Source organism: Falco naumanni, chromosome 1 (genome assembly GCF_017639655.2).
Source record: "Falco naumanni isolate bFalNau1 chromosome 1, bFalNau1.pat, whole genome shotgun sequence".
Taxonomy (NCBI): Eukaryota; Metazoa; Chordata; class Aves; order Falconiformes; family Falconidae; genus Falco; species Falco naumanni.
Genome location: NC_054054.1, coordinates 95,856,502 through 95,870,541, shown reverse-complemented (window position 1 = coordinate 95,870,541; position 14,040 = coordinate 95,856,502). Strand labels below are relative to the sequence as shown.

Genomic DNA, 14,040 nt, shown 5'->3' with positions numbered 1-14,040 from the left:
AGGATGGTTTATCCTGACTGCTGTAGGTCCTTGCTGCCCACCCTGTGCTGCCAGTGAAATCGCCTGGCCAGCTCCATTGCCCTTCTCTGATCCCCGCAACTGGTGTAACCACCGTGATAAAGCAAAGCATGCCAGATTCGTGGTGGTGTGAAATCCCCTGGGAGGAGGAGCGGGGTTCAACATGCAGCACCAAGCAGGAGGCAGCAGCTGGTGGAGTCCCCGGGAGAGGCCAGGCAGCTGCGGAGTCCCAGGGAGAGGGGGGCGTTACACAGGGAAGAGCTGGGCAGAACCACTCCCACCCAGGAGCATTTCACTCAAGTCTAACACCAACAGGTGATTCCTGCGCTCCCCACCTCCCCTGCGCTCATGGTGCTTACCTGATAAATTAATTTCCGTTAATGAATCCCGCGTGGTGGTTCCAACCGCGGTCAGCAGGTTAATAGACTGATCTGTCACATGATTACAGTAACTAAGATTGAGTTTGGAGAGCAGAGGCATGTGCCTTATGATCAGCCGCAAAGAAGCATCTGTGATATCCAGGCCAGCCAAACGCAGCTCTACTATGTTCCGTAGTTTACTCCGGTTGTCGATCTGACCTGGAAAGCGGAGGCAGCAGGTCACTCCCACAGGTCTCACCCCGTGTTGCAAACATCTGCAGATCTATATGAAATGCACTGTGACACACAACACTGCTGTCCTAAGTCAACTTCAGACGCTTTTGCCTGTCTGGAGCTTTGGAGGGGACATCAGCAGGAACACTCGTCTATTTTTGGAACAGGCACGTGGACAAAGCCACCTCCTGATTTCAAAACCAAAGGGATGAAAGTAACTGCAGGGGCCCAGCGGAATTACAAGTCGGGAGTAAGCAGTAGGCTGTGCAGTGCATGCCAGAAAGCAGATCTGATTCGCTCAAAATTTCACCTGAGCTGATATCCGGGCGAATGTGGCATGACCCACAGAACTGCTCCTTCCCTGAACTGGAAGAAAGTGTTTCCATACTCTCTAAAGTACACCCGTTGCAGCCTGAAGAGAAGAAAGTCAGACAGAAAACTAGCACAGTGGCTCAGACGACTGAGAACATCACGCGTTATCCAGTGGCTTCCAGCGAGGAGGTGTGGCAAGGCACGACTCTGACCACCTCGCGCGTCAGCAAAGCCTGGAACCCCACCAGCGCCAGCCGCGGGGGCTTCTGCCCGCTGCCTCCAAGGGGGACTAGCAACAGAAGATGCCGCAGAGCGGCTGGGACAGGTCTCTCGCGCGCTTCCCGCCTGTTACCTGGCCGGTTATCTGTGGGTGGTGACAAAAGGTCTCTCATTTGTGCGTCTTTCAGTCCTTCTGCCCACTGCACGTCCAGGGTTCGGAGTAAAGGACAACTGGAACTACAAAGTGCCGACACTGCTATCCATGAGCACCCTGATAACAGCAGGTCTCGGAGACCTGCAGATACAGAAGAAGTTGGAGCATGCGGCCTACCCAGAGAGACATCCACAGTGATCTCAGGCAAAGCCCAGTCCCGTTCTGAGGAACAATCCCAGCACTCCAGGGCAAGCAGGGGCCCCGGGAGCCGCCTCCTGCCCAGCTCCCCAGCTCTCCCACCATCTGGAGCTTCATCACTGTGGGTGACAGCAGACCCCCCCCACCCCCGGCTAATCACATCAGCACAGGCACTTGCCACAGCACCATGACCTGTTGACAAAGACCTGCCCCACATCAGTTCACCTAGCACCTCAAGCAGCCACCACGGAACACATTTCTGGTCCATTTTAAACCTGCCCATACTTCATTCCTACATGTCTACTCCTCTCCTGGGATAGCCCAAATCCCTGTAGACTTTCCTCCAAGACTGCAGTTTAGAGACAAACTGCTTTGCTAAATTCGGTGGTCAAAAAACATCACTTACCTGGCAGTCTGTTGATAAGCCAGCTCAGCTGCTTTTTAGATATATTTGTCCAGCTAAGATCAAGGGTTACAGGCTGTCTCCTAATAATGCCACTAAGCATAAGTGGAGTGATGGATTTACAATGGTTTAAATCTATTTTGGTCCATAATCTTTTGTCACAGCACCTACCCAAAAAGAAAAAAAAGCCAACAGCACTTAATTTGGCACTCGTTTTGATTTCTGCAGTCTTTAAAAGGTGTCATTAAACAGCAGGAAAAACTACAGCATTTAACTGAAAATAGCAAAAATCAGGCTGAGCAATGCTAAGATAAGCACAACAACACGCAGCACTACATGGGTTTGGAGTTTCTCCATCAAATACATCAGGCAATAAAGCACGGAATTATTTCCACAGAATTACAAGTGTCACCAACTTTAGATTACTAAAATCCATTTTCTAGCCTGAAGACAAGCCACGCCTTCTTGCTTACCTTTTGAATATAAACACTGCTTTTAAATGTCACTGTCCTGATTTCCCCTGTGCTTTTGTTACTTAAAATACAGTGAATTTTGTTTACTTAAAATACAGTGAGTTTTGTAAAACAGATCCCCCTGCTCTCCTGTTCTGTGTGTTTGCGTTACTCCTGTCAACGCGGCTTACGCGTTTCATGCTCTCTTTATGGTTCTCTAAGGGCAACAAGCAGGAAGTCCTGAAGAGTGTGCAAGATTCAGCATTTTCTCATTTTCTTCAAAACCACCACACCTAAGTGGAAAAGGCATTTACTAGCTTTCTGTGACACCGAGAAGCCCACAGAAGAGACACTCCACACACATCATCTTGCACCGAATTATCAACCTCTCAACCTTCCTGTCACTAGACTGTGCTAGAAAGGAGTCTCTGTTACGATCTGCCCATCTGTGTGCACATTACAGTTGGATCTGAGATGACAGCCAACTCTACTGCAAGTTCAGTGAAACATAAATCTGTCCACTAACACTTCCTGCTGCTGTACAGTCACCGACTGTGTCAACGTTCACACTCTGGTACCCCGAGCACCCAACAGACACACTGAGTAAATACAATTAATGAAGGACCATCCATCAGCTCTGCTGGTACAGAACACAGCGAACGGGACCGCTCTCCACGTACCCTCTGCAGGGAAACGATCAGCACAGCCCCCCTGAGGGGAACACTGAGGGCACGGGAGATCTTCGCTGTATCTCAATAGGTATTTAATAGCTGCACTGAACAAACAACCACATTAGCAGTCAGCAAGTCCTGGGGGCAGAATGACACCAAGACTTAGCATGACCTAGACTGGCTGTTCCAGCAGCAAGAACACTGTGGTGTCTAACTGCAGAACAGGCTGCTCTGGGGCACTACAGCCCTGGCAGGCTGACGCCAGGGCTGACACGAACAATTCCCATCAGAGATGCTGGGAACACTGCTGTTTCTGAGAAAACACCAGAAGACATGCTACTTCTCCAGACACTGGTGGCCACCCCTTCTCCTTGGGCTCATCAGAGCTTCAATAACAACCTGCACACCTCTTCTAGGAGAGGTTAGTGCCTCCAATCGCCCACTTCCCTTTCAAGCCCATCCCGCTATGCGACAGGCCTGGCTCAGTTTCCCATCCTCCTTACCATCTGTTCCAGGTCTTGCAAACTCTCATACAGATGCACAAGTCTCTATGACTGAGGTAGCTAAAGACAGCCATCCAGACTTCCCTCTGCATCACGTGGGCTGCCCCGTCATCCAGGGGGAGCGAGTCCGGAGGGGGGCTGATGGGAGGTGGCCGGATAACGTGCCGTTCCATCTGAATGCATTTGGGAGGAGAGAGCGAAGGTGGTGGCCGGGTTACTCCCCGAGGTGTGCTTCGCAGGCTGGGGATGAGCTGGTGCCTCAGCTCCCGGGGAGTCCCGTTTAACCCCTTGCTGAACCTATGGAGTCTCTCACTGTTGTTCAAAGCACGCTTAGGTTCCTCATTCTCACTCTCAGGTTCAGATTTGATGGGTTGGTGGTTCTCATTGGCAAGGCTGTTCTCGGTTTTTTGGATCTCCTGGTTAAGCTCCTTGCTGAGCTCCTTGCTCAGTTCCTTATTGGGAAGCCGCCTTTTCCTCCTCATCTTGAACTTCTTCTTGTCCCTGGGCTCGGCGCCCTCCGTGCTGGGACCTGCGGTTGGCGAGCTGGACCGTGACTGGTCACTATCCTTGGACCTGGGAGGTGCTTCTGGCAGGTCATCCTCTGGCTCCTGCTTGAGGCGCCGCAGGGGCTTGATCATGGCAGTTCGGTCATCTGGAGCCTTCCACGATCGCCGCTGAAAAGGAAAAGACAAGGGTTGACTATTTGAGCGAGAACATACTCAGCAATACTCCACACGCTGATGCTCCACACAGGCAGCCCTGCCCGGGGGGGTCGGGCTGCCTGCCAGCACCGGGCCTCACCCATCTGAGCACAAGGGGTACATTCACCGGCCAAAGGTATCAAGTTCAAGTGCCATCATGGGTGAAGAGTCCAGCTACTGGCTCTCCGGACTCCAACCGAGTGATAAATGCATTTATTTACCATGCATAATCCTGCAGATTTAAGGGCCTTACTCATTACACAGTGGACAATTTACACACAGGAGACAAGCAGCGTACTACAGACAGCTTTATCCCCAGCAGGCCAGAAGAAACCAGGCTCGGGACACATTCACTGAGCACCCACTTTAAGCACTGCCTGCCATGCATTCATGCCCAGTGGCCAAAAGATCAGTCTCTGAAACCTCCCAAATCGCAGTCACCGCCTCGCACTGGGGCTGTGCTGCTGCACCCCTTATTGCTGGAGACTCACAGCCTTGTTTAATGACGCTTTAGCTGCTGCTTTATATCTTACTAAAAACTCTGCCTTCTCAAGCTTCCCCCACCTCTGGTGCATGGGGAAGAACAGGGAGCCTGACTGACAGGTGTGACACTGCTAGAGTGATGAGACCTCACGCCGACACAATCTCCAACACAACGCAGGCTGACAGGGGTCAGCTGGCACCTTCTTCCCTGCCCCGGTCACTGTTCAGAACAGCAAACTGCACTTCACTTGCTCACATTAATCAAATCTCTCTTTGATGCACACCAGGCAGAAGTGTAAGAGATGTAGGGACTAACACCAGGGAAGACTTCAAGTCTAATCCGATCACTACAAGCAAGAAAGTAGCCACCAACTGTTAAAATGAAATAGCTCTAATAAGACAAGATCTGGACTGGCAAGAAAAGGTTATATCAGAAGGTCTATACTTTTGCAATAAACTAATTGGATCAAGACAGTGGATGTGCTCCTATGCTTCAAACTGCGGCACACCGCAGAGAAAGCTGAGCATCCTGTCTTTAAATTAACATATTATAAAGGAAGAGGTCACAGGAAGTTAATGACAGGTTAGAATAAAAAAAATTATATCAGACTACTGGCAGCTTGCAGCATCCCTCACACAGGGTACTGACGAGCGCTCAGTTTAAAGGTATCAAACTTCTGTTATCGTGCCAGATTGCGAGAGGTAATCAATACACGTGTGCCAGGTCATCCCTGGCTCCCTGGGGTGTCAGCAGGGGACCCCAGGGACGTGTTGCAGTACAGGCTGCCAAGGGGCTGCGTGGCAGGGGCAAGATTCAACAACACAGGAAGAGCAAAACATCAGTACAGAAAGAGAATTTTACTCCTTGGGCCATCAGGACACAGCTTGCTGCTCTGTTTTAATATGGGACACCAGAACAGAAAATATAAAACCAGACACTGCAGCTAAGCTATCCTGGGGTGTAAAGGTTTCCATGAGAGACATATTCTGTAACTTCAAGACATAAACGGGATAATAAAAATGCCTGCAGTGACACAAGGACATGACTGATAGAGAAACCGGCTCACCATTCAGCTCACATGAGAAGGGATTAAAAGGGATTGAGAACACGTCTATTAAAAAGGCAAAGTACCTTCTTCCTGAAGATTTTGTCTTCTTTTCCAAGTTTTAGCTGTTGGAAGAAAGAAAAGTAAAAACCCCAAAACACGACATCTGTTGTGCTGTCTGGTGAAGGTTTGGTGATCCACAGCGCCTTCCTCACACCCTGTGGGGCTTTCACGGAGCAATTCAAGCCATCCACGAACATTGCAGTGAGCCCAAAGGGATGGGAAAAGGAAAACACGGCCAGAATGCAGGTATGTGTAAACTGGTATCGTGAATTTTGCACTCTCGCTCCGCCAAAGCGACCCCAAACCCTACGTTTATTGTACTGCCTGTAGCATTCCCACTGTCGAGCCCTGCGGGGCGGACTGACCGCCACTCCTTGTGAACTGCACACGCAATACAAAACCAGCCACTGATCGGGATTTTAAAGCTGTGAGCCGTTTACTCGTTAGACACATTAAATCTAGGTCCTCATTTCTACCTCTGCAAACCAGCATTTCTGTATATCCCAAGAACCGTATCTTGCAATCCACATGACAACTCGGTGTCCCTGCCTGGCCCAAGAGATCTGACTGTCACTTTCAGGGAAAAGCTGTCTACACCGCTGTTGTGAGCAGCTCCTCCTCTTTGCAGGCTACAGGAGTAATTTCTAAAGGTCCTCTGACGGGTTAGGAGTATCGTACATCCCGAATCAGCCACAAAATAAGCTGCCATACGCCACCAAGTGGATAGAGATAAAAAAGGTTCCATTAAAAATTGATTTTCACCTTGTTCCTACTCCAAGCATCTTGTCAAGACTTTTCAGTTAAAGTGGGTTTTCCAGTATTTTGAATAAAACAACAGCCATAGCCCAGTGTTTTCAGCCTCTGAACATCAACTCAAGTGTCACTCCAAACTACTGTCCTGTTAGACTAGCAGTTTTCAGAAAGGAAGGTAAAACATCACAATTTCTTTTGTAACAATCTGGGATCTCAAGATGAGCTATAAGCCAGAAGGCAAGAGACATCAGCCCCAACCAGCCCACGCGCATCTGTGTAAGCACATGAAAAAGAGTGTTTTGTCATACCCGCTTTCTCATAGTGGGTTCCTGGGGTTTCTCAAATTTCCTTTTCCTCCACAGATGCACTTCATCTGACTTTCTCCTCAATATTGAGTCAACTTGAGTCTTTTTGGAATGTTCCTCCGATTTCCGCCTGGGATTTTCTTCGCAATCCCCTTTCCGTTTTGCAGCATCTGTTACTTCCTTATTGTCTCTGTTAATTTTCTGTTCCTTCAGCAATGAGCCTGGGAGATTTGATGCGTATTTGAATCCTGGTCCGCGCTTTTGCTTGTACGCCAAAGAGACACAAAACACAAACAAACTTTATATCTTATGCCTTTCTCAGCTCTTTGTCTAAGCTGCCTCCACCACTCCAACACTGGTGGGTTGATCACTTTGTAACAGATAAAATGATTAACGAGGAGTTAGAGTAGTTTTCAACCTTACAGAATCACAGAGGAGTTTGGGTTGGAAGTGACCTTAAAGATCACCATCTAGTGCCACAGGCAGGGACACCTTCCCCTAAACCAGGGTGCTCCACGCCCCGTCCAGCCAGGGATGGGGCATCCACCCCCTCTCTGGGCAGTGTCTCACCACCCTCACAGTAAAGAATTTGTTCTTAATATCTAATCTAAATCTGCACTCTTTCAGTTTAAAACCATTACCCCAACCCTTCTCCTATCACTACAGGCCCTGCTGAGAAGTCTGCCCCATCTTTCTTATAAGCCCCCCTTTAAGCACTTAAGAGCTGCTACAAGGTCTCCCCAGAGCCTTCTCTTCTCCAGGCTGAACAACCCCAACTCCGAGCTTGTCTTCAAAGGAGAGGTGCTCCAGCCCTCTCATCATCTTCATGGCCGCCTCTGGACTCAATCCAACAGGTCCATGTCCTTCTTATGTTGGGGGCTCCAGAGCTGAACACAGTACTCCAGGTGGGGTCTCACAAGAGCCAAGCAGAGGCGGAGAATCACCTCCCTCAACCTGCTGGTCATGCTTCTAACCTTCATAAAGTTACTTTTGTAACTACACACTTGCAAGTGTCTGTCTCAGTTTGCAAAGAAATAATGCTTTACTAACTCCAACAGACACTTCAGGTCTAGTATAATTGCTTCTGGTTTTTTGGTTTTTTTTTTTGTTATGTATTTTCATCTTTGAAATTAACATGCAGCCGTGCACAGAACTAACCTAAATATTCCCCAGGTTTGGGTGAAGTGTTGGTACATGGAACAAGAATACAGAGATTATTAAAGAACAGAAGGCCATTAGTTTATTTCCTTCAACTCAACTAAATTAAGCACAAAATCAAGAGGTGGTATTGGGCAAAATTATATCTACAAGCCAGAGGGAATGTTTCAGATTTTGTATCTCATTCCAGCACCACTTATTCCCATTAAACTCACTTTTCCAGTTTTCCCTGCATGGTTGCACTTTGGACACTCCCAGCAGTTCGGCAGCTCATCGTTAACCACACCATCCGATTCCTTCACCTGATGAAAGAGAGGCACAACTCAATTCACAATTGTGCTGCAAAAAGCTGCAGAAGTCTATAGGCAGATCATTTAGAAGCATTTTATACAGCTCAGTTTTCTCTGATCAACTGCTGCCCTCCCAATGGCTGCAGAAAAGAAACCCAGATCACCACAGGTGCTGCACCATCCTTGGCCACGCACAATTACCCCTTCTGATGATGTCAACAGGGCAGGAAAGCATGCTGGCCAAATCGGTGTTTGACAAAAGGGTTCAGGTCTGGGCTTTTTACAAAGGTCAGTGACAAATCCCAATTAACACAGGGATAAAACCCAAAACAACGAAAAACACCCCAACAACCCAAGCCAAAACCCCCAAAACCCAGGACTGTAATCACGCCATCTCCAAATGTCCTCCCACACCACTTGCTGACAAAGCTCAATCCCATCCTGTCCCCCCCCAGGAGTGAGGCACAGTCTGATCTTTCAATAGGAAGAGATTTTTCCCATACACACATTCTCACATACGTTAATACTGTTTGGCATTTTTAGAAGCAAAGCACCCTGCACTGTAATCAAGCGTTCCTTAAAATACTTTTCTTTATGGATCAGAACTAGCAGTCCCATGCCTCCAGCCTTCAAGCCCATGTGCCAATAAAAATGACAGTTGCCAAGTCAGCTCAATAACAGGCACTTATACTCAGAAGACTGGACACGTGAAGGCATTTTGAAGGTTTCTCACACCCACAGATACCCAGCTAGTGTAAGGAAAAGAAATGCTTACTACTTCACTACCTCTGAGAGACTGTGACATTTTGCTTTTTGAAAGAGAAGACGCACACTCAGTGTTGTTACACTACGATAAAACACAATCCTGCCCTGCGCAGTTGAAAAGCTGCTGGTTTCTGAATTTCGATATAGGAGCCCACATTACTTTCCAAACAGGAGACAGGCGTTTCTGAAAAGACATTTCTGTGAATGAAACTGAGGATGAGAAGTGGAGCTAAGCTAAAAACACCCTCCGCACAGACACATACGTTCACTGATGGCACATTCAACATTCAGGGGTTTAGTTATATATTCAGAAAAAAGTCTTAATGGGGGGAGAAAGAAAGGTTGATTTATTACTATTGCAGACAACAAAAACATGCTATGTCAAGAAAAATAGCTGGGCACTGGCATCAGCAGCACAGTAGCAGGAGATCTGCTGATACAGGCGGGGCAGAGATCGGCAGATTTTTCATGTTTCTGAAACACTTCCTCCTCTCTTTCCAGCTCAGCAAAAATATACTAGCTGTGCAGGAGGAAGCCCCTGGGTTTAGGGGAACTGCTTCCTCAAGTCCCTGAGCCAGACAGCAGCCATTCTAGTTTCACCATCTAGCAAGAGTGATGACATGTCAGTCTCTCTCCGCAAGTCTTCTGAAGTTAATAAATGAGTAAATGAAGTGGGCAGAATTTAAATACTGGTTTTATCACAACTGTGTGCCTTTGAACCTTCTTTCCCATGGTAGGTGTAAGATACTCCAGGAGCTGTTGTATACATCTCTGCCCCAGGGGAACAATTCCTGGCCCAAGCTCAAGTTGGGAACAAGTTATTTCCCGCACTGAATGTAGAACAAATGCTACTGAAGGGAAAACAGTGCAGCTCTGTCCCTTCTGTGAAGTTTAAGGAACCGAACAGATGTGAGGAACTGTAAGCAAACTAATTAGACACACACAGACCTGCCACTGAATCTGTCCCAAGCCTTTCAGGCTGGGTGGGAGCCAGTTCTGAGTGTTTGCTACAAACAGCAGGTGGGTGTCTGAGCCACAGCACGAGGCCATCTTCAGAAATATACCTGAGGTCAGTAACTCAGGAAGTCTAAACATGAGACTACACTACTGTAAAGTCTTCTTGTTAGGGATATGGAGACCCCAGGATGCTGATCTGACATCACTGAGCAAGAGCCGTGAATTCTGGTAATGCCGAGACCGTAATAACATAGGCAGCAAGACACACCTGAGCTGAAGCCATGGGCAGCGGCGCAGCTGTGCTGCAAAAGGTCTTTGTTATTTCTGCTGTTCTGACAAGGCACCTGAATATTCACCATGTCCCATCATTATCACTATATCCACTTAAGGTGAAAAAGAACAGGCCCCTAATGGGGAAAATGAACCCCTCCTTAAGGGGACAGCATCAGATACTGCCCTCACTCACACACGCTAACCAGCATTACTAGCAATTTGAGACGTAGCAAGAAAAACTCATCAATATTGGTTCAACTTTAATGCTAACAACAAAAGGCAATATTCCTCCAAAAATCTCACTAGCTCCCTCTGGAAACAATGCACAGCACCAAGACAGTTTCATAAGAAACTCCAGCAAAATGAGCATTTGTGTCGCTATCGTATTTTCAAGGAAAGAAGCACGTCAGAAACTTCCCATGACACTTCTCAGCATATGGAACATCCTGGCTGTCCTCAGCGTGGATCCAGCACAAGCACCTAATGTGCTCTGGTACCCAAGGCTTCGCCAGCAAGAGGCACCCAGAGAAGCCCCTCAAGGCTGCAAACATTGTCATGAGCACAAAGGCACTGAGCTACCCTTAATCTCCCCAAAGAGATCATCCTCTTGACACTTTTTTTCATGGAGAAAACCCACCACAAACATGTACAGCCAAATCAGGAAGCTGGAAGAGGATGGACTTCAAAACAGGAACAACCTGCCCTGGAGTACTGATGAGCTGCTGCATGTGCCAAACTACTCCATGAGCTTTGGAGATGCACCTTGGAGGAATTCACTCCACATGGGAGAAGTCAGGAAACAACACTCCTCCCTTCACTGATCCAAGGTATTCCAGTCTCCCCCAAAAGTACATTCGCCAGACATTTAATTGGAGATGACCAACAGCCTATTCACCAAGCAGGACAGGAAGGGACTTTCTCTTGGTGGACAGCAGAAGCAGCTGCCCTGGGGCTGTGGCTGTGTTCAAAGGCACTTCCCAGGAGGACTGTTTACAGGCTCCAGCCTCTGGGCTTAAGCTCCTATCAGGGGCTTGAGCAACATGTAAACATGGCAACAGATTTTTGTCTTGTGGAAAATCATAGAACCTGGGAATAAAAAGTAAGGAGGGAACCAAGGGAGAGGCTCCATTTTCCTTCTGCTGTTCCCCTGCGCATCTCATCTTGCCTTCCATGACAATTCAGAAATCCTACCAGCACCCTTTTTCCTCAGTAAATAAGCAGTACCAGTTACCTCACCATTTCAGCTCAACAGAAGCACTGAGAAATTAAAATACAAGACACACAAGGCACACTGTAAATTTCCCACTGCTTGATTTTCACAAACACCCAAAGCAGTATCACTCCTAGTTACCAAAACAGCACTCGGAACACCACACATGCATAAAAGAACAAACAGCACTTGCTAGATTTCACAGATCTGACCCACATCCTGTGCAACTAGTCCCAAATGTGGTATGGGGAGAGGAAACCATACTGGAACTGCCACTAGACAACAATTGTGTCCTCCAGACTCAGACACAAATTGTCACTGGCACTGCAAAGCAAGAGACGGGGCAGTGCAGGGCACTTTCAGGAAGGACTGGAATAGCAAAACAGCAGCTACAAGCCAAAATTGAGGTACCTCTGAAAATGAGCAGCTCCTTCCCTTGCTTCACCAGCCCCCAAAGCCTTGTTTTAAGCAGAGCCAAGCAAGCAAAGCTCCCTTTCAGAGCCCATCTGTGGCAGGCAGGAGCTGTGAGCACCAATTTCATGAATCAGGGAGACAGCCACAGTTCTGGTTTGCCAGCTACCCACTTTCTGCTCTAATAAATGACACACACAGAGCTCGGTGCAATACTATGCACAGCGCAAGAAACATGAAAGGCCAGGAGAGCATCACCCTGGGCCTGCATAAGGAACATACCCCTCCTCCCAGAGATCCCAGAAAGGCCAAAAGCTGTTTTCTGGGGCATGGTGTGTCAGAATACATTTGCTTTGGCAAATCACTTTAACCATAAACAAATCAGCAACAGGAAATGGCTGATCAGCTGAAACAAACCAGGTTTGGAGATAGGCAGCTTCTAAATGCTAATACAAAAAGATATGCCCAAAATGACACTTTTATTACCAGCAAAGAATATAGCTGCTCACAGGACTCAAGTCAGCCAAAGGTGAGCACTCTGGCAGCCTGAAACTTGCTCAGTTTGTTCTCTAGAGCTGTAGTCTTCCTACTGTAACATTTGCTCATAACACCTTTAAAGCCGCCAGTGGAAGGCACATCTGTGCCTGGACAAACACAAACAGCAAACTACTCGTTTGTAGTTTGTGGGACACAGGACGGAGTTACTGATACAGAGATTGTGACTAACATCCAAAAGTACAGGCAGATTTCTTCGTCCTCTTGAGCTATCCGTCCCAACTGAAAGTCCTCACTTCCTTAAAACGAGGCAAAAAAGAAAGAAAGAAAAAAACAAAACAACCCCCCACCCCAAGACATTTGCATGCACACACACTTCAGAGTCTTGCTTACAGGGGATGCCGTTACATCAAAGGATCCCTGCCTGCCCGTCACGGCTGCGTGTGCCACGGCTGTCACACTGCTTCTCACACCAACTCTTTGCTCACTTAAGTTTTCAAAGATGAAAATGTGAAAGCTTTCCAATTTCTGTGCACTATTTTTACATTAAGGTGGTAATTACTCCAGTTTGTTTCCAACATGTATCACATCCTTGTACTCACCTTAAGGCATCCTGGGTGTATGATTTCATTACAAATGGAGCATTCCATTAGCATGAGATTAAACTTGCTCTCCTCCTCTTCCACAGTGTCCTCTTTCCCAGCTTCTCCGCACACCAGACACACAGCAGTATGAGGCAACACTGGCTGTTTACACATATCAGAAAGAAGTCTTGATCAGGACATGGAAGATGTATGGAAACAGAAGAACTCAATGTGCATTTACAGTATTCTCATTTCAAAGAGGAGATAATAGGGATTAACTGTGCAAACTGCTGAAGGCTCCAGCCCAGCAGAACAACAACGGCAAGAAAAACTGGTAACAATCAGGGCTGGGTATCCAGACCAAGCATCACAGGACATGTTTCATGGCACGAAAATGGCCTCCCTGTAGCACAGATTCACGGGGCATCCCATCCCAGGGATAGAGGGAAATGCTTTTTTTTGTGGGTCCCTTGAATCTGTGAGCTGACAAGACATCAGCATGCAAGTCACTTCAGTGTACAATGGAAGGGAAAAGGAGCAACCTAGAACATCACTGTTCACATCCATTACGCTTCACAATCTGACTAGCAATTTGGCAGCTCCCCTATTTTACAAGCAGGGCAGACAGATGTTATGGGACCCAATCCAGGTCTCACAGCAAGTACAACAGACCCAAGAACAGACCTTTTCCTGACTGACAGTCTGTTACCTAGGGCCCTGCTCCCAACCTGAGCACTGCAAAAAGCACTGCATAGGCACTTAAAAAGAGAACTCCTCTCCTGCGAGTATCACAAGTGGGAAGCACACCGATTTTTTCCTGTCTTTTGCTGAGGCAGAAAGGGAATTGCAACATCTCACTGTGTCACCCATGTCAAAGCAGCGAATGCCAGTCTAATTAAAAAGCCACCTTTGTGCTAATGAGGAACAAACTTCTGGTTTGCAGCAATAAGGTATAAGCCTCATTACAAGAAAGAAAAGGAAGATCCTAGTAAGAAACTGGCTGTAATGTGAAATGCAATCGAT

The 14,040-nt window shown here is 47.5% G+C and overlaps 1 protein-coding gene across 10 annotated transcripts in view; it reads right to left on the bottom strand.

Moving 5' to 3' along the window:
* Positions 1-14,040, bottom strand: part of KDM2B (lysine demethylase 2B) — a 125,947-nt gene that overhangs the window by 1,320 nt on the left and 110,587 nt on the right. For 4 of the 10 annotated variants that reach the window (XM_040609970.1, XM_040609953.1, XM_040610028.1 and 1 more), the window contains 9 exons: positions 13,036-13,179; positions 8,248-8,334; positions 6,878-7,147; positions 5,840-5,878; positions 3,524-4,197; positions 1,901-2,064; positions 1,276-1,437; positions 922-1,023; positions 378-596 (listed from right to left, as the gene is read on the bottom strand). In XM_040609970.1, coding sequence (XP_040465904.1) covers positions 378-596; positions 922-1,023; positions 1,276-1,437; positions 1,901-2,064; positions 3,524-4,197; positions 5,840-5,878; positions 6,878-7,147; positions 8,248-8,334; positions 13,036-13,179 — 1,861 coding nt within the window. The remainder of the gene's footprint in view (positions 1-377; positions 597-921; positions 1,024-1,275; positions 1,438-1,900; positions 2,065-3,523; positions 4,198-5,839; positions 5,879-6,877; positions 7,148-8,247; positions 8,335-13,035; positions 13,180-14,040) is intronic. The other 6 variants (XM_040609963.1, XM_040609999.1, XM_040609991.1 and 3 more) reach the window with 6 other exon arrangements.